Source organism: Cololabis saira, chromosome 2 (assembly GCF_033807715.1).
Source record: "Cololabis saira isolate AMF1-May2022 chromosome 2, fColSai1.1, whole genome shotgun sequence".
Taxonomy (NCBI): domain Eukaryota; kingdom Metazoa; phylum Chordata; class Actinopteri; order Beloniformes; family Belonidae; genus Cololabis; species Cololabis saira.
Window position 1 is genome coordinate 45695715 of NC_084588.1, and position 24937 is coordinate 45720651.

The following is a 24937-nucleotide window of genomic DNA, read 5'->3' on the forward strand; positions in this document are numbered from 1 at the left end:
TAGATTCGTTTTTGTTTATTTTTTTAATATAAGGCAATGAAATAAATCACATCTTACAAACAGGTTACACAGAAACCCCAGTTATCAAAATGTTGCAATCTTTAACTAAAAGTAATGTAACCCGCTTGCCCATACCTTTCCATGGAATTAAACATCAAGCTGAATATTATAAAAAAGTGTGTGCTCATTTTTTTTGAAAGCAATTATTCTCAAGGCAAAGTCATTAAAGTCTTCTGAATGGGAGCCTAAGAGACGCTTCAGGCACTACAATTGTTTTAATTACTTAAACATTATTACTTCCTCTGCACAGTCAGTATTTTCTAATCTCTCATTCGTGTCAGTAAAAGTGATTCCAACAATGTCTGAAAGTGTTTTTCAATGGCATGAATTCCCTTGATTTGCAAATGTAAAATTAAAATGTAATGTATGTTTTTAATTACAAAAAAAAGCATCCAGAAGCTCCGTGCTCAGCTTTAAGTCAGCAGCTTTCACCTTCTACACAGCGTTCAGATCTTCCCTCTAAAAGAAAAGGGAAAAAAAAGAAGTTAATTCAGTTTAACGTTGGAGGTGTCTGAAAAACAGAAAAAGGAAGAAAAAATAGGTTACATGGAATTTTAAGTATTAGAGCAAAGCGTGTGTGTACAACAGTGAAGAAGCAATACATTTTACAAATACCAGATCTTATACAAATACCACCAAATACATGCCACAGCTCTCCCACACCAACTGCAAGCAACAACATGCAGAGGACAACATGAACAGGTTGAGTATTAATTCCTGTTGATTGGAAAAGATGGATAAGTGCAGAAAACTGAGGATGCTGTTTTTAAAATGAACAAATGAAAAACAAACAGACACATATACAACAAAGAACTGCAGAAATGAATAGATGAGATGAATGGTAATCCAGGACCACATCTTTAAGACACATCCACTTGAAAGAGAGTGACAGTGGAAGATTATTTTTAATCAACTAGTGACATCTGGTGGTCAGTTCAAGCAAAGCGCTGCGCTGTCCCACATGTTAATGGTATCTTAAAGATGCAAACATTTTGTCTTTAAAAAAAAAAATGTGACTGGCCCTGGAGGTCAGAAGTCAAAATGTGAAAAGCAAAAGAGATAAAAGAAGCTGGTAAGGGACAATAAGGCACTGCAATAGGTCAAACTAGTGGCAGGAAATGTGCAAGCAGAACATTCTGGATGGGAGGAAGCACACCTGGCAGCAAACGTTCCCTGGTTGGGTCCAAAACCTGGTAAAATTAAGCAAAGTCAAAATTGCATCTCCTCCTTGGTCCTTTTCTCCCTCCAATGCTACTGCAGCCTCAATCTTATAAACATAAATCTGCACATGCTTGCTAATATTTCAGTATGAACGATTTTGGGAACTTTATACCATCCCCCAAAATTGGGCATGTTAACCTTCAGAGACCTAAAAGTAAACTAATATGGATATTTAATTCAAAGCCAATTGTCATTCTGTACAATAACTTTTTTTTATAACAAGCTGGGAAGAATAAAGATGATCTGAACAGTCAGAACTCCTATGCCAGGGGTCGGCAACCCAAAATGTTGAAAGAGCCATATTGGACCAAAAACACAAAAAACAAACATGTCTGGAGCCGCAAAAAATGAAAAGTCTTGTATCAGCCTTAGAATGAACATGCTGCATGTATCTATATTAGTTATAACTGGGGGAAGTTTTTTTTTTTTCATTATGCACTTCGAGAAAAAAGTCGAAATGTCAAGATTAATGTTGAAGTACAATCTTGAGAAAAAAGTCGAAATGTCGTGAAAAAAGTCGAAATGTCGAGAAAAGTCAAAATTTCGAAAAAAAAAGTCGAAGTGTCGAGAAAAAAAGTCAACATTTCGAGAAAAAACTCGAAATGTCGAGATTAATGTTGAAGTACAATCTCGAGAAAAAAGTCGAAATGTCGAGAAAAAAGTCAAAATGTCGAGAAAAGTCAAAATTTCGAAAAAAAAAGTAAAAATTTCGAAAAAAAGAAGTTGAAATGTCGAGAAAAAAAGTCGAAATGTCGAGATTAATGTTGAAGTACAATCTCGAGAAAAAAGTCAAAATGTTGAAAAAAAGTCGAAATGTCGAGAAAAAAGTCAAAATGTCGAGAAAAAAGTCAAAATGTCAAGAAAAAAAGTCCAAATGTCGAGAAAAAAGTCAAAATTTCGAGAAAAAAGTCGAAATGTCGTGAAAAAAGTCGAAATGTCGAGAAAAGTCAAAATTTCGAGAAAAAAAAGTCAAAATTTCGAAAAAAAAAGTCGAAATGTCGAGAAAAAAAGTCAACATTTCGAGAAAAAACTTGAAATGTCGAGATTAATGTTGAAGTACAATCTCGAGAAAAAAGTCGAAATGTCGAGAAAAAAGTCGAAATGTCGAGAAAAAAGTCGAAATGGTGAGATTAAAAAGGAAAGGAAAAAGGAAGAAAAAAAGGAAAAAAAAGAAGAAAAAAGAGAAAAAAGGAAAAAAAAGAGAAAAAAAGACAAAAAAAAGGCCAAACATTTTTGAAAAAGTTCCAGGAGCCACTAGGGCGGTGCTAAAGAGCTGCATGCGGCTCTAGAGCCGCGGGTTGCCGACGCCTGTCCTATGCAAAGATCCGACATGAAGACCTTTAGGGTACTTTTGTCACTCTGGTTCTCTGAGTAGCTTGAGTGAGCATCTCTCTTCAGGCAGGATCTTTCACTAGACTGCTGTAAACCATTCTGGATGTTTTTGAGACGACTAAAATGTTATACAGCAAAGACAAACAGGATACCAGCTAAAAGTGCATCATATCACTCCTCTCTACTCACCTCGTAGGTGGTTCCTGCCCAGAACTGCTTCATCTCTCCCCTGCATGCTGCCACCACAGCAGAGGTGATCAGGGTAAAAGGCACTAGGTAGAGCAGAGCAGGCTGGCCCATCCCCGACAGCAGCATCACAGCGAAGGTCAGGATCATTCCCAGCACGTACGCTACACAGACACGGAGGGAAAGCCAGTACTTAAAGCTTTTACATCATGCTGACGAAGCTTGAATTCAATGAACAGAGACACCTAGTGGTCACCACTGGGAATAGCAGAACATTGCTAAAAGGTTTCTAAGAGGATAAAACTAACTGTTAAAATGCTTTTGTATTACATAAATAGAGTAATGGGGAAAAAGAAAAGGCTTTACACACTACTTTTATCCTATTGACAGTACTCTACATAAGTGTCTCCCAACCTGGGGTCCGGGCGCCAGAGATCTCTGGGGGGGCGTGAAACTTCTTTGAGGATATGCAGTTGTAAAAATTATATTTGCACATGTTAAATAAATAAAAAAAATCATAATAACACACCTAATGGAGTACAGTAATCCAAGTCTGTATGAACCCACTTAGTATTTTAAAATTACCAAAACATATTTCTAAGTTATTTATCAGGATAAAAACTTAAAAAACGTATTATTATATCATTATTCAACATTTAATCAATTAATACAAAGGTCTCCCCCCACACTTGACTTCAACCAAAGGAATGGCTAGTTTCAAAAGTAAACTGAGAGAAGCTGTGTTTCGACATAATATTCTGTTACAATAGTCTATTAGAAAACTACGTTAAAGGAACCCATTCATGTTAATTTTTCAATGTTCATATTATTATTATTAGTATTTGTTCATATGCACTGAGACATTTATGTTAATTTTTTCAGGTTAATTGATCTATGTTATTCTTTGTACAAATGCTGTATTGTTGATTAATTGTATCATTGAATGTGGACCCCAGGAAGAATAGTCTTCATATTTATGCAGACTAATGGGGATCCAATAAATAATAAATAAATAAAATACTACTACTCCGACAGGTTGTTAAAGGAAACATGTTAAAAAAATATTGCTCTCACATTAAAAGAGACATATTTCAGAAATTATTTTATGTCCTTGCAATTATTTTTTGTGCGTATTTTATACATTGGTGACACAAAATGAAGGTGAGGGTAAACCAAAGAGAAATGTATCAAAAAAACATAATTAATCAAGGTTTGTAACAAATAACTTTACTCTTTTGCTGCTAGTACGTACGGGTCGGGGGGCCCCGCTGGTCTTAGACACAAGTAGGGGGGGCTCCATTGAAAAAAGGTTGGGAACCACTGGTCTACATCATGCCTATGCACACTTTAATCCAAATTATCTTTACATCAAATGTTTGTTTTTATATTGGAATAACTTTCTCATAATTATCATATTTAAACAGGGTAACGAAGTAAAAAAATGACTGGTTGTGGTGGAAGGTACTGTACCTATGCAGCAGCTGACAAAGTAGATCTTCTTGCTGCTGTTTGTCCAGACATCAAACCTGCTGCAGTACGCCACCAGGAGACCTGTCGGTGCAGGAGCAACACACAACATGACGAACTGTGGTTTGGACTCCCTGATCGCTACCTGATTTTTATTTTTAAACACAGCTGGTTTATGGGCTTAAAGGCAGAAATAAGGCGATAATCAATGGACTTTTGAATTACCACTGAAAATGTGAAGACAATGAGGGAATGAGTGGAGAGAGATGTGGATGTTGCAATTAAACGGTTTGGATAGAAGGCCGTTACTTTAATTTAAGATTGAGCTTTTCCTCTTTTATTTTTCTAAATTATTTGGTTGTTTGAGGAGTGATGGAATATATACACGTAAAAAAGTAATAAACAGTAAAGTAGCCCATACTGTCGGCTTTTGCATACTGCAGACTAGTAACACCGACTATGTGTTGCTAACAGAGGTGGGTAGTAACGAGTTACATTTACCCCGTTACATTTACTTGAGTGAATTTTGGGAAATTTTGTACTTTTAGGAGTAGTTTTGAATCACTATACTTTTTACTTTTATTTGAGTAGATTTGTGAAGAAGAAACTGTTACTCTTACTCTGCTACATTAGGCTACAGCTCGTTACTTTTCTTTTATCCCTTTTATCCTTGTACGCGTCAATTTCATGACATCACTGAGTGATTCTTTGGGAAAAATGTTTGTTTTTGCATGTTTTGTCACATTTACACAGACTCAAACACACACACGGAGTTTATATGAGTTCATGGGCTTGTTCTAGTTCTGCCTGGTTAAAAAGGAAAAGTACAAAGGCTTGAAATTTTGTGCTACTTGTGCTTAATTTATTTTTTTATTCTGTTATTTTATTTATTTTATTATTTATCAAAGTACTTGAATTTACTTTAAGCTTATTTTAATTTAAGCTATTTCTTATTAATTTTAATTTATTTTATTATTTTATTGATTTAATTTGCCTGAAGATGATTATTTTGTACTTTTGTCTGTTTGAATGGTTGTGTTAAAAAATAAATCAGACGTTACTCAACAGTTACTCAGTACTTGATTAGTTTTTTCACCAAGTACTTTTTTACTTTTACTCAAGTAATTATTTGGATGACTACTTTTTACTTCTACTTGAGTCATATTATTCTGAAGTAACAGTACTTTTACTTGAGTACAATTTTTGGCTACTCTACCCACCTCTGGTTGCTAATTAGTGGACAGTGACCTCTTTAATCTCACCTGGGACAATGATATCTCCGAAACCCAGAATGGAGAACTGCATTCCACACAGGTTCTGAGCCCAAGCTGAGAACCGTGGGACACGCATCACCACCGGGAGCTGAGGAAATAAAAAGACAGCAGAGTGTGACAGCTGAGCAGGTGATGGGGAGAGCCAAGTGCACAGAGACTATTACTTGGTGTTTAATCACTCTTAAATGAACCCGGTTTATTCCAGAGCTAGAGCTAAGCTTCGTCCTTATCATCTGTGTGGCCTGCAAGAACATTTAACACATACACATTCAGCTCAGACAAAAACTAATAAAACTCAGTCAAAAGCCAGATAAAACTCAGTGTGAGTGATGTAAACAACAGTCATCTATAGCAGAGAAATGCCTTCTGTGAAATTATAATCAGTACTCGAGTTGTAAAAAAAAAAATCAGGGGGGATGGTGGATTTTATCATATGGGGACAGATAATTTGTGCTGATTAGAAATATTATAATATATTACAAATAATAGCACTGACCAAAACACCTGCAGAAATACTGCAGGAATGACATTGCAGCAGTTAAATGCAGCCTTCTGTAAGCTTTAAATATCCACTGGGCTTATATCAAGTACATCAAAACACAACAATAAAAAACTGTTTTCTGAACTTATCAATATGACTCTGTCCTTCACAGGATAAGTAAAATGGATCACTGCAAAAACTCAAAATCTTAACAAGAATATTTGTCTTATTTCTAGTTAAAATGTCTCATTTTAGTAAAAAAAAAAAATCTCATTACACTTAAAACAAGACTCATCACTGGAAAAAAACAACAATTTTCACCTGTTTCAAGTAGATTTTCACTTAAAATAAGTAGAAAAATCTGCCAGTGGAACAAGATTTGTTTGCTTGTAGAATAAATCCCACTGGCAGATTTTCAAACTTATTTCAAGTGAAAATTTACTTGAAACAGGGGAAAATTGTCAAATAAGTTATTTTTCTGGTGTTATTTTTCTGGTGATGACTCTAAATGTTGAAATAGCAGTAAAACCACATTCATTGATGAAATGACATAAGGGATGGAAAGGGGGGTGGCAGTGGATGCCACCCCCCCTCATCCCCCCTCAACTCGAGTACTGATTATAATGTATTTGGCAGATCTAGATGGGATGGTGCACGTACATCTACGTGGAAAAGGATATAAAACCAGAGAAAGGTCCAATGTCAAACATTCTTTTTTAACAAATGTCTTAAAGTTTGATAGCTCTTTCTCAGCTGGAGAGATTGTAACCCCTACAAATCCTCCCCACTAAACCCAGGATGCAGTATTAAAAAAGAGAAAATCAAATAAAAGAGTAGTGGATGGGTAGTAAGTCAAGCCTTACTTTCTCAGAGGGAGGCTGGGGTTCAGCAGGGATCTCCACCATGTTACCTTGCGTCTACGACAGAGCCCACCCAACCCCAGCGCACAGTTAGTCAGTCTATCGTTACCCTCACAGCATCAACAGCAGCCTGCATGTTAATAAAGCTGCTAGCAACTTGACAGGCAAATCCACCAGGCTTAGCTTCTGGCTTATTGCTCATTCTGCAATTTGTACACATTTACAGAAGGGGCAGCTCATCTAAAGCATCTTAAGAAAATAAGGCAGCACTTTATAAAAATACATAAGAGCAAAAACAATACAATGACTCAAACTGTTACATGTAACAACCTTTGTTGTGAATAGTACAGAGACAAAATGACAAAGAAGTTCAAACTTCAGCCCCACAGGCTAAATATGTATTTAGTGCAGGGGTGTCAAACTCATTTTGCTTGGCGGGCCGGATTTGACCAATTTTTTTCTCGCGGGCCGCACGCTCAAAATAACAAAAACAATACAATTTTTTTTTTCAAATTCTTTTTTTTTTTTTACTATTGTTATCTAATCCAATATCAGTTTAGTTAATTTTAAAGGAAATATGCACTTTGTTTACACTCTAATTATGTAAAATATATTTCTTCTTGAAATTTCTCGTTTTTTTTCAAATTATGTAAGATACTTTTAATATAATTTTACAAAGATAAAGCTTTTTTATAGGAAATTTAATTAAAAGCAAAATCTTTCTTATCCGAGAGTGTTTCTTTGTGATTTAGAGATTTTTCCAGTACAATTAAGTGTATTTATTTTGAAAAATTGGCGTGGATATTTACGCCAGTGTGCCGAAAAAGTCAGCACTTCTTTTTTAACTGTTTTACTTTGTCACTATCCTCATATTCAAAACTGAAATTCTCAGAATAAATATTTTCTATCATCTTTTTTAGCAGTGATATTTTGCGAAAATATTTTATAGTAGTCAGTTAATAAAAATAAATGACTGTCTACAAAGAAATAAAATCGGCAAATGCATTCTAGAAAACTAAAAAAAATTCGAAAACTGCTCTATTTGTGGAATAACGATGGATTTGTAGAAGAAATATATTATCGGATATGCTGCGATTCATGGCAATTATTTATGCCTTCCTTTTTAAGTAAATTAACATTTCGTTTTTTTGCCTTGGAAACTTCTCGCGGGCCGCATGAAAATCTCTCTCGGGCCGCATTCGGCCCACGGGCCGCACATTTGACACCCCTGATTTAGTGCCTTAGTATATTTAAAATAATGTAATCGATTTTCCTGATTGGTCAGCCGACTTCTTACTCCATTTTTTCATGCACGTTTTCTTTCTCCCTCTGTGTCAGTAGTGAGCATCGTTACAAAGTCATGTAACAGTAGTGGACAGTGTCTAACAAGTTACAATGCAAACATTCAGCAGGTGTCTATGTGGTTGCCATGGTTACTCGAGTTTATGCCTTGCCTTCAAACGTGAGACAAGAAAAAAATCAAGTTTGACTGTGACAGTGCGTTCAGCGGGATCCTTTAGAAAGCGTTAATGAAAAGCCAGCCAATGGAAAAAAAAAAAAGTCAACTAGCAGGCAGAGAAAAGCAGATGGACAACATTTTAAGTCTCATTTTACGTGTTGGAGGAGTTTAGCCTTCAGGATTTTTCTCTCTTTATTCAGAGTAGATCATGTGGGAGGAATGCCTCTGAACATGTGACTTTTATGTGGGAGACTGCGGTAAAGTAGGGCTACAGACAAACCTTTTTTTTAAGGACTGGTGTTTTTTGTATTAGGGCCAAACTAAGACAAAAAAATTACGAGAATAAAGTCATAATATTACGAGAATAAAGTCGTAATATTACGAGAATAAAGTTGTAATATATTATAACTTCACAAGATGCTCAATATTCCTCATTTTAACACAGGGAGAAGACTGCTCTTCCTGTTAATTCTCATAAATTACCACTTTATTCTCGTAATGTTACGACTTTATTCTCATAATGTTACAACTTTATTCTCGTAATTTTACGACTTTATTTTCGTAATATTACAATTTTATTCTCATAATATTACGACTTTATGCTATTACGACTTTATTCCTGCAACATTACGAGTTTATTCTCGGAATTTTTACGACTTTATTCTCATTATATTATGACTAATTTCCCATTTCTTTTGTTTTAGTTTGGCCCTAATACTCCGTCGTATTTTTGTGTAAAAAATTTACAATTTATGTATTTTCTTTCCCCCAAATTCATTCAGTTCATTGAGAATTAATGGAGATGGTTCCATCTGAATGCATCTAGTTTAACGTGGATGTAAATTACACAGTTTCCACATCAACTTTGTCTCTAGGAGGCTCATCAGAAGGTCTTGAAGCTTCACCCGCGTCTTTCTCAGAGTCTGATATCCACTTGTTCAGGCAAACCCACATTACACGGAGGCTCTTTATTTCCAGCATTTTGGGATGTGCAGAATTGTATCATTATTTCATTGTTTTCTGTGAACCAATTAGTTGACTCCCATCCTTTAAATGTTGACATCACGCATGTACAGCTGATGAGTGTTTCTGTTCTCAGTCATTTATGAATCACACTGTTGCTGCTTTGAGTTTTTCATGTTCCACTTTTGTGGAAACTTCAACAAATACGTTTTCCAGCACATGTAGAAGAGCGGATTGTACTCATGTAATTTTTAACAACAATCATTTGAGCCTTTGAACTTGGGGGGCGGGGGAATGTCTCCTTTTTTCAAATAAAGATCCCCCTACAGATTCAATTTTTTTTTATTTTTTTCGATGTGAGCTGTAACATTTTAATCTGACCGACAGAGGAAGAGCAACAGTACCGAGTTTACTAAAGACGACAGCTCAGACGTCACTGACCCCACCTACAACTGTTATGACCACAGACTCCCGTTAGCTCCGCCTTGTCTTTCCAACACACCAAATTCTCTCCTGCTTTGTGGTATTATGTCGATGATAAAAATAGGAGTCATATTACCATGACGCACGGCTGAACCTTGTAAAATTTAAATGCGTCATCTGAAAACGGTCAGAAAATGCAAGCAAATAGTGGCAGTCTGAGGTCTTTTACCTTTTCTTGTTAAAGACAAAAAGCCAGATTTCAAAACCAAAACTAAATAGTCAAATGCTTCCAATAAAACTGCTGACCATGTAAAGATCACAGTGTATATATAACAGAAAGTCTCTCTTTCTAAAAAAATACAAAACACTGAAGGTAAACTTTTCCAATGCACATTTGTCTCCTCCAAAATCCTCAAATAAGGAAAAACAGATAAAGAAAAGCAACAACTCAGTTTTATGCTTCAGACGCTGTTACATCCAGCCAGTGCTGATTTACAGAACATTTCAGTTTCGTAATGACCAATAACCCTTTATAACCCTTTATCATCATTAACAAACCTGTAAAAAAGAAAAAAGACAATCCTTGGATAATATAAAATGTTTAAGTATGTAGATTGTAATATGTTATGTTATTCATGTGCCTCTGGTTTAAAAAATAAAATAATTTTTAAAAAAAGGTCTATTGGGTGGAGCTCCCGCTGGAGGCAGAAAGGGTGGGTGAGCTTACCTTCTCTGCAGACGCATCCGGACCAAGAGCTACCTGCACCATGATGCTGACTCCGTTCTGTTCAGAGAAAAAGGTGCAAATTATTCACACAATGTTAAACTACTGGTTTAAAAATTCATTTTACTTCACACTGGAACATCACAGCAGCAAAAATGTTTTATATCCAATGATATTGGATACAATTCTCTTTTTAAATGATTGCAGCTTCTTTAAAAAGGAAAAATTCTGCATAACAATGACTGGATGAAAACCTGAAAGCAAGGAAGGCTGATTTTCTGTTTATTGCCAGTACGTGGAAAATATACACACAATATTTCTGTAAAACAGAAACTGACATATACAAACCTTAGTTAAGAACGGAGTGATGAAAACAAAGAAGACGTCATACAAGAGCAGGAGGCTCAGCAGGACAACACAGATCTGAGACATGAGAAAGGCAAACATATATCAGGCTTAGATTAAAGTTACACTCTGAAATAAACTGAATAAACTGCTTTAATGGAAGTGCGTGTTTAATGTTTCTGGTCCAAATTGGATTACTGATGTTATAAATGAGCCTTCTGAACTGTTAAATCTAACTTCAAAATGAACTGAGCCAAAGCCCAATTTCCCAGTAACTAAAGGCAAATGAAATATGCAGACACTGTATCCCTCTCTTTTCTTTATAACTAAAGGAGGCGACTTATTCTGCAGAGAAAAACCAAGATGGTTCCTCTCTCGGAGAGACACTTGGGTGCAAGACCATGGGTATCTGGTTCCCAAAACAAAGACTTGATGAGCAGGAGATACGAGCTATGCGTGCTTTAGTTGTGGACTTGAACACGTGACAATATTCACATAATCAGCAGTAGCTGGCTTCTGAGTAAAGGTTGTAGAGATCATACATTGGTACTTGAAAGCCTGACGTGCTTAAGTCAAAAACTCTCTGCAACAGCTTATACAAATAATTATCAAACTTTGACTTGGCTCAGTTTCACACTTATTATAAACTGTAAGTGTTTTGTTTATAAATCGAATGATCTGTCACTTCACTAGTGGAATCTCGACATGTCAGCTTCATGTGTGAAGGAGCACCTTGAGGAACTGGAACGACAAACTGAGCAAGTCAAATGTTTTTTGCATCAATTATAATGTGACACCAGTCTAAACTTTTCCCCTCGCTCTCGCTGCTCGTCGTCTTTCACAGAGGACTCCAGACTGCACCCTGTCAACTTATTTCAAATATTTGGAAGATCTTCTTTTGAGCCCAGGTGCACATGAAGCAATACGTAAAACACAGTACTAGTATTTCTTACACTTAAAAAAAAAAAAAACAATAAAAAAAGTGGATACTTGGAGAGAAAAAAAACATACCTTGAAATTAGACAATGAAATTGTCCTTAAGAAGTTGAGGCAGAAAGCAACGCCAAGGAGGTCCTGCAAGATCCAGATCCATCTGCAGGGACATACAGTACGGTAAATTAAAAGATGGAAAATTAGAGACGTTCTAAGCATCCATTCAGAAAAACGAAAATAAATGAGGAAAAAATATTACTGACTCCAAGTGTTTGGGTCTCACTGAACAGGTATTTGTTCTTTACATAAATGGTTACCACATGAAGAAGGAAAAAAATAACAGAAGAAAAACTGGTGACACCCTACAACCACTCTGTGTTTTCAGTATCATTTTCTACTCTGCCACCAAAACAGCGGTAAAGGTATGGGCTCAAATTAAAGCCATTAATATTTTGTATCTGTAAATAAACTTTGTACTTGTAGAAATATTTTGTGCGTGTGCAAAAAATATTTGTACTTGCAAAACATATTTGTACTTGTAGAAATATTTTGTGCATCTGTAAAACATTTTTGTAGCTGTGGAATTAATTCGTCTGTGAGCAACATTGGATATACAAAGCTACAAACTTTTTTTTACAAAAGCTACAAACTTTTTTTACAACTACGAATTATGACGAATTATGGCATTGTTTTGACGTGCCAATAATAAGAGCCAATCAGCGATCTTTGGCACGGGTTTCAAAGCGTTTCTGGAGAGCCAATCAGCACATTGCATCGCCTAATGACGTCGCCACCATATTGAATGTGGCAAGACTGCCCTGTAAACTAATACAAGTAAATTGACTTATTTTCATAAAGCGCCTTTCTACAAAGAAATGTACGTTTTACGTCTCATTTATTCATTCACACACGCACTAATATACTTGGGAAATAGTTAGGCACCAAATATAATATATTTAATTTTCTCAGATGGTACAAAGTACAAAGTTTATTTACAGATACAAAATATTTATGGCTTTAATTTGAGCCCATATAAAGGCATTAAAAACAAGAATAAAACCAGAGGATGTGCGGTGAGTGTGTGTTTTGTGTGACCTGACAGTACCTGTCTTCATTCCTGTACACCCCCCAGACCACAGCGATGCTGATGCACACAGCTGCCAGCAGGACAGACCTCACTGAGAAGCTCTTATTCAGGACAGTGACGCTGGAAAGACACACAAACTCACACAGTCTGTTAAGTGGTTGAAACCTGTCTGCCAGAATGTCACTCAAGAGACAATAAGAACTACCGGTACACAGGCAATAGTCTCGTTGCAAATGGGGGGTAAAAACTTTACTGTATAATTAACAAACCAGGAAAACAAGTTAAACATTCACGCACATATTCTAATGCTGAGCTCTTCATTCATCAGTGGAAACAGAATCGTTAGAGTATTTTTACAAGAGTTTTCACAAGAGATAATGTTGGACCTCCCAACATGAGGTGGATATATCAGTTTGTTCTTATTTGGCTGTGCATATTTATCTTCCTTTTTTTTTTTAAAGAAAAAAAATCATGTTAATACCTTAGAAGGCTACAACCAATCTTGTCGAGCACAGCATCCAGACAGCCGAAAAGTGCCGATGCGGATGCGAGGCAAAATATGGCAATGATGATGTACACTGCAAAAATAAATTAATAAATAAATAAATAAGAGAAAGATTCTCTTAAATTCAAAGGAATTTTCTTTCTGTTTCCTGTTCCACCCACCAAGAATGTTGTAGAAGTAGTACATGAGGACCAGCATGCCACACATCATGGCCACAAAGATAAACACCTTGAGAGGCGAGTACAAGGACAGCTCTCCGGAGTCTGCTTTGCCTTCACTCCCTCCTCCTCCCTCTGTGCAACCGTTCAGCCGATCCCTGCCATGAAGAGGAAAATATAATTATTGCATCTGTGTGTTTTTCATGGATGTTGTATTTAGGACAGGTTTAATTAGGAAAAGAAGAGGTGAAGACATAATCCACAACTAAAACTGACAGGACCAAACAAAAGCACTGCACGAAATGCAGGGCTTATAGTAAAAGAAAATCCTGAGCCAGGTGAAACTCAGGCAGGCTAATTAATTGGTGGAATTATTGATTAGCAACCATTTAATTCAGTAAAGGAGAATATATATATATATATATATATATATATATATATATATATATATATATATATATATATATATATATATATATATATATATATATATATATTTATTATATCTCACGTCCACTATTTATTTATTTTTTAATTTGCAAAACACCTACAGTGCAACAGTTGAACAATAAAAGAAAGGAAAGAACCTCACTGGCCCTGAGGAGGAGGTTGCTGGTTCTCCCTCCTAGCTTGTGTCTCAAGTCCAGTCCTCTTTCCCTTCATAACGACACAATTGTCCAGTAGAATACTTGTGACTTGTTTCCACTCAACCTCATAAGACTGCAGGACATCTTATAGTTCCAGCATAAGTGTTGAAGCATTGGCAAGATTAACTTTTCTGCTTGCCAGGCCGTATCATCGTCAAAAAAGCGAACAAGTACTTTCATAATTTTGTCCTGCTCTGGCTGGTGGCTTCATCAATGTTTAATAAAAACACTCTTTTTGAGCTTCTCTGATAGCCGTTTTTTTAAACCTCTGCTGCTGTGCCATGTGTATTCATATACCGTAACTGGAATGCTGATTAGAAATGGTCAGGTTCGTCAAAGCTTTTTTATCAAGCGGTTGAGCAATAGGGAAGGATACATCATGTTCAGCAATGAACGAGCACACACGGATGTTCGCATCACGATTGGCAGAACGCCGGTACGTCAGCTGTGGCTGTGCTGAAGAGCCGGACAGCAGCTCTATGAGCAGCATCTCATTCGTGGCGAGGTAAGACTTTTTTCCCGCTACTGGCGTACAGTAGCTTTTTAGAGCAGAGTTTACCTTAGATGACAGTAGCATCATCATACTTTTCTACATTTAATGTAGAAAAGTATGATGATGCTACTGTCATCTAACGTAAACTTTTTTTCTAATATTCTCAGACTGATATAATTTACCTACTCTGCATATATGCAAAAGAACAGTTTCACTTCAAAATCAACATGCTTTTATGTTTTATTTGCTTAAGTTTAATAATCACAATGACCGATGTGAGCCTTCAACCACCACCTGTATATGTGGAAATGTAACTTCTTACCTCTCACATGCCCCGCTCCAGTACCCACCTAGGGAAACCGTTACCACGGATAGAAATAGGATGACGGCGATGCTGGGATCGATTGTGGGATAAGGCGGCGCATACAGCTGTGCTTGCATCCCCTCAGGAAACAGCTGAAGACAATCAAGAGTTGACAATTTTTATACTTGCAGAGCATGCATTTTTTTTACACCTAAATAATAAATAAAAAAAAAGTTTAAATCAGGGAGATATTTTTGGGAAAACCAGTGACCAAAGGTTATGTTGGACTTTTTTCTTCTTGGTTCTAAATATGGTTGCGAATATCACAGAATTCCCGACTTGAAGATTAAATGTGAATAGACAAACAAAAGTATCTACAATGAATCCATGAACAAATACATGGGAGGTTGTTTGTTTCTCTAAATAGGAAAGAAACATCTGTCTGCTCCTTGTGGTGAGTCCCTCAGCGGAGGCAAGAGCCAGGGTGGAAAAGTGCGATCACTTTTCCACGGTAACATTTGTAATCACATTTTTTCCCTGCATGTTACCGAAGCCAGTTCTACATTTATATTTATAAACATGCTGTTTACACCACATGCTTTCTTTTTCCCTTAAAAAACTTTAACTGTAAAATTCACCATAAAGCTTAATTCATTTTCCAGTAAAGCTGGGTACTGTGATGAATCAATTGGGGTTTTCTCCAACTAGATTTATACACATGTATTTTATTGTATCTTCTTAGCTGTTTTTATCTGTAGAGCCAAAAGAATAACAAATGGATGCATTTTTTTCAAACTATCCCTGTTAATTTGTTTCCTCCAAAGACCCCAGCAGAGACTGATCTCGGGTGGCATTCTGTGTACCATCGCCAGATTACCTTAATACTTCAATATTAACCAAACTTTCACTCTTCATCACATTGATCACATCACATTGAGTGGAAGTGAAAAAGTTGGACATAGAAAAACAAGTGAACATTTCTGACCTGCTGCGCCTCCTTTAAATCCCTATATCTCATGAGAGCCAGAGGAATTTTGACCTTTGAATACTCCGAGTCGTTGGCTGATGGAGTGATCTGAAGAGAGGAGCAAGCACAGAGGACTTTTCTTTAATAAATAACTTAATTTGACACAAAGACTCTTATCCAGTCTTTGGTGAAATGGAAAGGCCTGTTACCAAAGAAATATGTGGAAAAAAAAGAGAAGAAATGAAAAATGACAAGGCACACTGATTTGTACGACGGAGTATTAGGGCCAAACTAAGACAAAAAAAAAGGAAATTACGAGAATAAAGCCATAAAAAAATGAGAATAAAGTCGTAAAATTACGAGAATAAAGTCATAATATTACGAGAATAAAGTCATAATATTTTGAGAATAAAGTCGTAATATTACGAGAATAAAGTCGTAATATTAAATATAATATAAATATATAAATATAACTTCACAAGATGCTCAATATTCCTCATTTTAACACAGGGAGGAGACTGCCCTTCCTGTTAGAGTTCCCATAAGTTATATTCTCATAATATTACGACTTTATTCTCATAAATTACGACTTTATTCTCGTAAAATAATATTACGACTTTATTCTCGTAATATTACGACTTTATTCTCATAATATTACAATTTTATTCTCATAATATTACGACTTTATTCTATTACGACTTTATTCTCGCAACATTATGACTTTATTCTCGTAATTTCCCTTTTTTTTGTCTTAGTTTGGCCCTAATACTCCGTCGTAGATTTGTGATGTTCGGAAACAAGAAAAATAAACTCCAGTGGGAAACAATGCATGCTACAACTCCCAGACAGGAGTCCTGCCTGTGGCTGAATGCTGAAGGTCACACTGCTGTCCCCCGACATGAGCACACTTATCAGTTACAGGCAGTAACAAAGATATTAAAGAGATAATGTCAAAGCAAATCACTGTACAGTTAATCCATCATCAACACGCAGACATGTAAATATCCTACCAATGTTGTGTTGCTGGCGATGAGCAAAGTGGTAGCCCCGAGGAACTGGGCGACAATAGCTTTCTGGCTGAAATCACAGTCCCCCCTCATCACCACCAACGCTTTGCCCTTTACCACATCTGGATTGACCCCTGTGGCGTCGCACAGCAAAGTCCAGGTCAGGTTCACCAGTGGGTACTGTGTCTGGAAAAATGAAAACAACCTTTTTAAAGATACAAGAACATCTCTGGAAGTCACATGGGTTATAGGTATTAGGCCAGTGTTAGAATAGTGTTATAATATTTGCTTCATGTCAAAAATGACAAAGTCCTGGGTTTAAAAGATGGCATATTTGATAGGGTTGGTTTTGATTTCTGTTTTTACCATTTTATTATTGCCAAAAAAATATAAAATTAAAAAGATTTATAATTATTCTGAAGGTGAAAAAAAAGAAAAAAAAAAAAAGAAAAGAGGATGCTACACAACCGCAACATCATCTCCCAACTTTTTTTAGATGTATTGCTGCCATCAAATTTAAAATCAGCTAATATTTTCTACGAAATGGCAAAATATCTCAGTTTCAGCATCTGATATGTTTGTTTTTTTTGTGTTCGACTGAGAATAAAATATGGGTTCTTGAGATTTGCAAAAAAAAAAGTCCCCTTATTTGAAGTGCTGTTGTGACTAACTTTCAAATGAAAGTTTGTTCTTGAACATAAAGGCCTCAAAAGAAATCAAAACTTACTGCAGCATCAAGCGTTGGTGAGAGAGGAGTCCAGGAGTGATTGTGGACAATACAGTACTCCCGATACGTACTTCCATTTGAAATGTGCAAGATGGCCTCTTGGCAACTTATCTGTAGGGAAAGAAACATTATTCTTACAAAGAGAATTGTTTTTTTTTGTAAGATAAAACTGTTGAATAACATACGAAAACATATTGTCTTCTTTTACACCATAACTACATAAAGAGAGAGCTTTACAGTAAAGTTTGCAAATGACACCATCACTGAGCTCAATAGGTAAAGAAGATCATTAATTTTAGTGGCAAAGTTTTAGATTCCTGACAAATGATTTCTAAAAAAACCTGTCATGGTCTATTTACATGTCCAACATTGATTATAAGGTTCAAAAACAGACTGCACTTATTAACACAAACATAAAAATCCCCTGCTCACAAAATTCACAACCACAACATAACAGAAATGAAACTAATCAAATGCGGTAAAGTGAGTGTAAACCGTTGCCAGGCAGATGGAGTCTCATGTGACAGGCAAAATAAAGATTTCTAGTGAATCCATCTTGCAAGCTTGAAACCAAGACCTTTGTGGAAAATGCATAATGGTTTAGACCCTTCTGCCTTCTGTGGAAGCAAAGAGTGGATTTTATGAATGACCACAAGCACGCTAATTATAAAACAACTATAACCAGAACGCTCCCGCCAGAGTCCTGACAAACACCAGGAAACTGGACCACATTACACCGGTCATGAAATCACTACACTGGCTTCCAGAGATTCAAAGGATAGAGTTTAAAATCTTCCTGCTGGTCTACAAAGACCTGAATGTTCTTGGACCAAAATCCATGCTGGATCTGTTAGTTCCTATGAAGCTCCCAGACCCCTGAGGTTCATCTGGATCTGGTTTGTTGTGGTTCCCAAGAACCAGAACCAAGCAAGGTGAGGCAGAGTTCAGTTATTCTGCTCCTCACCGGTGGAACAAACTTCCTGTAGACCTGAGGTCTGCTCAAACTGTCAGCTCCTTTAAATCAGGCCTAAAAACATTACTGTTTACTGAAGTGTACTCTTAAATTAAATACTTACCTGCTGTACTCTACTGCCCTTATTTTTAACAACTTGTGCTTTTTACTATTTTACCTCTTTTCTTATCATTTTATTTAATTGTATTTGTTATTTACTGTTTAATTGTGTCTTGCTGCTTTTAATGTTGATGTAAAGCACTTTGAATTACCTTGTGTTGAATTGTGCTATACAAATAAACTTAGAGTGATCCCAAACCCAGTGAGGTGGTGAAGTTTCCCTGGACGTGACACTGAACCCCTGATCATTTATTCCAACCAATAATGGAGTCACAAATCAGTGTTTCCAAGCCTGGATTAGTGGAGAGTGGTGTCAAGGACAGCTGATTTACACCTATGACTATGCCAAATCAATTTGTGCAATATTAATGCTATGAGAGTAAAATAAAGATATAATCCTAAACTTTGACTATCTAGACAGGAGTAAACTAAACACAGAGTCTGCAAAACAGAGCAAGTCTATAGGGGAGAGGGGTTTTTATAAAAGACTGAATCACAGAGGTACCTAGTAAATTGTGTCCATATTTAAGTGAAATGTTCAATGTGTGGCCGTTACACTACTTTTTAATTATGGAAATATGGGTAAACGTGATAGTGTAGTGGCCACTTACTAGCAGGATTAGTTTAGTTTCAGTAGGTTAGAATTCACAAGAATTTAGCCGTTATTAATGATGACGGTGAGTTTTCAGTTAGTGGTCTGTTACGGGCAGTTATAACAAGAGACTGAAATTAACAAGACACGTTTTTCCTTCGTCCACAAAAAGCTTTCTTCAGCTCTTTGGTTCCCAAACTCCTACAATAGATTGATCGGTTTTTCATAATGAATGAATGAGCTACAACACATACTTGAAATACTTACCTTCTCTTAACTTGTTCAAACATATGTTGAAATCATTTTTCACAGAACAATGTCATTGTTTTTAATCAAGTGTCATTCTTTGTCATGAATTCTTTTTAGCTTTCTGATCCTTGTATGTTTTATGTTTGTTTGTTTCGATATGTTTTTATTTTTTGTAAAGTTACTTGTCCTTGTATGTATTTTCTTTTATATGAAACTGAATTTATTTTTCTGCTGCCATCTTGACCAGGACTCCCTAGCAGAAGATATATTGTATCTCAATGGGACTTTCCTGGATAAATAAAGGATAAATAATTAATAAGCACAACAGACTGTAAACACTTCCTTGCAGAGGTGTCAAGTAACAAAGTACAAATACTTTGTTACCTTACTTAAGTAGAAATTTTGGTTATCTATACTTCACTGGAGTAATTATTTTTCAGACGACTTTTTACTTTTACTCCTTACATTTTCACGCAATTATCTGTACTTTTTACTCCTTACATTTTAAAAACAGCCTTGTTACTCTATTTCATTTCGGCCTTTAAATAAAAACTATCCAGTTAAATTGCTCCATCCGGATAGAGTGAATTTAGTTGTGGTTGTTTCAGATGTTCTTGTCCAGTTTTGTTCTTACATCCGTTCCCTCAGATTCCTGCAACTAAACTTGGATGTACATTCCATAAAGGTTAGGATAAATGACAACATGCCTCTGAAGTTTGACTTTTTGCACCATTAAAATACTTATAGGCAACTAGTCATCATATCTCCTGCTCTCTGAAACACATGTTAATGCTCAATAGTACACATATATGGTTCTTTCAATGGCTTTTGTCCTTAATGGCTTTTTTCCCCCTTACATTACTTTTACTTTTATACTTTAAGTAGTTTTGACACCAGTACTTTTATACTTTTACTTGAGTAAAAAACTTGAGTTGATACTTCAACTTCTACAGGAGTATTTTTAAACTCTAGTATCTATACTTCTACCTGAGTAATGAATGTGAATACTTTTTCTGCTTCCTTGTGAGTGACGTGTCTACCAAGTTGAAACCAAAACCTGGGTGAGCTGAAACTGTTAGAAATTGGTGTTTAAGGTTGGATACTTTTATCTAAACCAACATTTCTCCGTCAAACAGCACGTCTCTAACACAAAAACGTAGTTTCCCGTTTTCACAGAGGTTTGGTGAAGTTAACTAAAGCTATCATGGTTAGCTCCGTCTCCAAAAATCATTTGACATACTCGTTGTTTTTAATTTTTTTTTTACACAAATTATCTTTGTGACAGGACCCCAGACATGTGTACTTTAGACGGCTCAGTACTATGACCCTCAGACCAGGTTAAGGTGATAAATCATGTCTGGCCTGTAAACACTCACCTGTGATGACAGGAAAACCACCGACACCAACACCAGCCGGAAAACTCCCTCCATCTCAATATTTATGGGTGTTTTTTATCCCCAAACGGTCTCAGCTCTTCAACGATAATTTACTTAATGCATGAAAACATGTTTTAGTCGGCTAGTTTCGTGGATCGTAATGAAAGATGTTGTGTTTACTGGGAGCTGCATTTACTTCCTGGACTTGCTTGGGTGTCACGTGACACGCTGACGCGTGTGTTGTGGTTCCGCCTGCCCATATATGGCAAGTCGTTTTAGGCAAGGCAAGGCAAATGTATTTATATAGCACAATTCAACACAAGGTAATTCAAAGTGCTTTACATTGACATTAAAAGCGGCAATACATAATTAGACAGTAAATAACAAATAAGATTGAAAAAAATAAGAATAAGATTTCATTTCATTTCATTTAATTATTTATTCAAACAGGTTAAACCAAAAACAAAATAATCAGAATACATAAAATGTATATACCGAGAAAAAAAAACAAAGAAAACCATAAGCAAAACAAAGCAAATAAAGAGACAAATCTATATGTAAATAAATATTTCCTGTTTGAAAGGGTGTAGGATGAAGTTTCAAAAAACGTTTCTAGTCCTACCCCTTCTAATGTTCTGTTTTTACAATGTATTCATTTCACAGAACTCCAAAAGAAAAGCATAAAAGAAAAGAAAAGGAAAAGGTGGTTCAGCTGAGCAAGGCACTTTGGTCATTGGCTGTCAGTTCATGTGTCCATTTACGTTTTGTATCCATACAGAGTATTGTTTTTAAAGATTCGTTTGAACTTACTTGGTGAATTACATTGATTTCATTTCATCTTTGCAGTTGTTCCACAAATTAACTCCCTTCACTGATACACAATGGGTTTTGATGTTTGTTCGTACATGCTGATGATAAGAAAAGAAGTAAAATAATAAAAAGCACAAGTTGTTAAAAGTAAGGGCAGTAGAATACAGCAGGTAAGTTTAATTTAGGCGTACGCTTGAGTAAACAGTAATGTTTTTTTCCTGATTTAAAGGATCTACAGTTGCAGCAGACCTCAGGTCTACAGGAAGTTTGTTCCACCGGTGAGGAGCAGAATAACTGAACGCTGCCTCACCTTGCTTGGTTCTGGTTCTTGGGACACACAACAAACCAGATCCAGATGAAGCTCAGGGGTCTGGGAGCTTCATAGGAACTAACAGATCCAGCATGGATTCTGGTCCAACACCATTCAGGTCTTTGTAGAGCAGTAAGCAGAGGTGGACAGAGTACTCGACCCCAGTACTTGAGTAAGAGTACAAATACTACTGGTCAAAATTTACTCCGTTACAAGTAAAAGTAGCTCAGTCAAAATATTACTCAAGTAAGAGTAGAAAAGTACTTGCTTTTAAAGGTACTTAAGTATCCAAAAGTAAATGCTTTTAAATTTACTTTAAGTAAAAGTAAGAGTAAGAGTAAGAGTACATTTCTTATTTTCCACATCAGTAAATTACTATATTTTTTCTAAATTAATTTAACCTTCGTCTGGTGTTAGGGTCGCCACCGACCCGTTCTTAGGTTTGAAATTCATAAAACTACCACAAAAATGCGTTTATTGCATCAAGGCTTTTTGACTTTGTCAGGAACCTCTATTTCAACAAAATAATATCCAAAAAATGTTTTTCACTAAATTATAAAATGCTCTGGTTGAAATTGTTACCTTTTTGGTGTTAGGGTCGGTTTCGACCCGGTTATAAAATAAGCTTATAAAGCAATAATTAGAGCCAAAACTGAAATCATAAGTGCACTGTCAGACAGCCAGCTCCTCTCCCAGTCATGTGAGCTTCAGTGGATTCTCATTTTGCAGTTTACCTGCACAGAAACAAAAACAAATAAAGTCGGGCATGTCCAGACGTTTAGGGTCAATTCACTCATTTCACTTGCAGAGTGCACATCTCCAGTTTGCAGCATGCAAAGATGAGAAGAAGATTTACAGTAAGCCAAGTTCTGGACTATATTTTTGTTGAAAATGAGAGAGACGACAATGAGCAGCGTAGTGATGCAGAGGAGCAGGATTCTGAGGAGGAAGACGATGTGGAGTATCATCCAGAAGATACTGACACATCTGGTGAGTCTGACGAGGAGGTCACTGGTGCTGAAGCTTCTCCTGCTGAAAAATTCAAGTCCAAAAATGGAAAGATACTTTGGAGCTCAGTACCTCATGATGTACATGGCAGGGCAGCTGCTGAAAATGTTATCAAAAAGACCCCTGGAATCACAAGGTTTGCTTTGACAAGAGTCAGTGATATCAAAACATGTTTTATTTATGCCATTGTCAATAAAAAGAGTCATAATTGCTATGACAAACCTTGAAGGGAAAAAAGTCCATGGCAACATGTGGAAAGACATGGATGAGGAATGCCTGGATGCTTATATTGGTGTTCTTCTTCTTGCTGGAGTGTACAGATCCTGCAATGAATCCACTGATCTCTGGGATGCATCGACAGGCAGAAATATTTTCCGGGGAACAATGTCACTTCAGACCTTTCGAATGATATCAGGATTCCTCAGATTAGACAACAGGGATACCAGAACAAGATCTGACGAGCTTGCCCCCATCAGGGATGTCTGGGAGAAATCGGTGCAGCTCCTTCCACTGATGTTCAACCCAGGGCCAGAAGTGACAGTGGATGAACGTCTTCTCCTTTTCCCAGGAAAATGCCCCTTCCGGCAATACATACCCAGTAAGCCAGGGAAGTATGGCATAAAAATCTGGGCAGCCTGCAATGCCTAAAACAGCTATGCCTGGAACCTACAGATTTACACAGGCAAAGCTGCGAGTGGCATCCCTGAGAAGAACGAAGGAAAACGTGTGGTCCTTGATTTGACTACTGGCCTGCAGGGTCACAATATCACTTGTGACAATTTTTTAAAGTTCTATTGCTGAAAAAATACTTTTTTTCCATTTCATTGAGGTAAATGTATATGGGTCGAAATTGACCCATAACACCATAGATGTTACTATAGTTAATATTATTAAAATGAAAAAATAGATGAAACAAATGTATTTAAGAGATGTGTTCTAATACCCCTCAGTAATAGCCAGGTAACACAACAACCTTTTATTTATTCATATGATTCTCTTGAGGCTCATTTTACCAGTTTTTAAAATTGAAATCAAGGGCTATACTGACAAAAAAAGGCCCAGAGGCCCACACCAAAAATATTAAAACCAATATTTTCATGGATAGGGAAGCCTAACAATGTAACCAAGAGATGATAAACAAATTGGATGATGGATAATTGCTTTTAGTGTATTTTAGAGATGATTTAAAACACGGGTCAAAACCGACCCGTTAACATCGGAGATGGTAACAGAAAGCTAACACCAGATAAAGGTTAAGTTGTAAAGTTTAAGTTGTAAATGTCTGTGGTTTGTCTGTGCCCTCGTTTTTTACTCGGTTGAACTCAAACATTGAGTTAAGATACGGCCAAGGATTTTGTGAAAGTCCCTGCTCCGAGTCCGGCTCATTATCAGACTCAGACGACTCAGCGGATTGTCTTTCTTCTCCTGACGCAGGCGTAGGCATTGTTGCGGCTCTGTCTTGACTTGTTGCGGCTATGTCTGACAAACGCAGGCTACTTTGGCGGTATCGTTTTGAGGAGGCTTGACGTATTTCCGCTTTACGTACATCCCAGTGGAGAGCGTGCACTGTGATAGGTCTCCTCCTTTGACAAAAACAGCTTGTGTCCAATAGGATTTTAGGGAAGAAGAAAAAAGAGCAGACCTGAAAGTAACGAGTACTTTTCAGCCTTCCTAGAAATTTACTCGAGTAAAAGTAAAAATATTTGTCTTGGAAATGTATTCAAGTAAGAGTTATACGTACCAAAGAAATCTAATACTCAAGTAAAGTACAAATCCTCTGGATATGTACTTAAGTACAGTACTCAAGTAAATTTACTCCGTTACTGTCCACCACTGGCAGTAAGTGTAGTGGCTATTTGTCCTCCAGGTGAATTATAACAAATAAATAAATAAATCT

The 24937-nt window shown here is 36.5% G+C and overlaps 1 protein-coding gene across 3 annotated transcripts; it reads right to left on the reverse strand.

Moving 5' to 3' along the window:
- zgc:123258 (uncharacterized protein LOC641502 homolog) lies at window positions 1-21130 on the reverse strand. Of its 3 annotated transcripts, XM_061746464.1 has the most exons (17): window positions 20913-21130; window positions 17624-17734; window positions 16900-17082; window positions 15908-15997; window positions 14941-15074; window positions 13482-13636; window positions 13297-13393; window positions 12834-12935; window positions 11807-11888; window positions 10799-10873; window positions 10454-10510; window positions 6885-6938; window positions 5529-5628; window positions 4270-4350; window positions 2803-2963; window positions 1217-1250; window positions 1-519 (listed from the first exon to the last, which is right to left on the reverse strand). In XM_061746464.1, the coding sequence occupies exons 1-17, from the start codon at window positions 20964-20966 to the stop codon at window positions 479-481; spliced, it is 1611 nt and encodes a 536-aa protein (XP_061602448.1). In that variant the 5' UTR covers window positions 20967-21130; the 3' UTR covers window positions 1-478. The 3 variants fall into 3 exon arrangements, with proteins under 3 accessions (XP_061602448.1, XP_061602466.1, XP_061602458.1); XM_061746482.1 differs by lacking the exon at window positions 6885-6938; XM_061746474.1 differs by lacking the exon at window positions 1217-1250.
- Between the last annotated feature and the right edge of the window lie 3807 nt (window positions 21131-24937).

Excerpts from the sequence above, each read along its gene's own strand:
- zgc:123258 (XM_061746464.1), bottom strand. The coding sequence starts at position 20,966 with ATGGAGGGAGTTTTCCGGCTGGTGTTGGTGTCGGTGGTTTTCCTGTCA. Across the intron at positions 12,936-13,296 it reads ATTGGTTGTAGCCTTCTAAG|CGTCACTGTCCTGAATAAGA; the intron begins GTATTAACATGA and ends GTGTCTTTCCAG. Across the intron at positions 1,251-2,802 it reads GGGCAGGAACCACCTACGAG|GTTTTGGACCCAACCAGGGA; the intron begins GTGAGTAGAGAG and ends TAATTTTACCAG.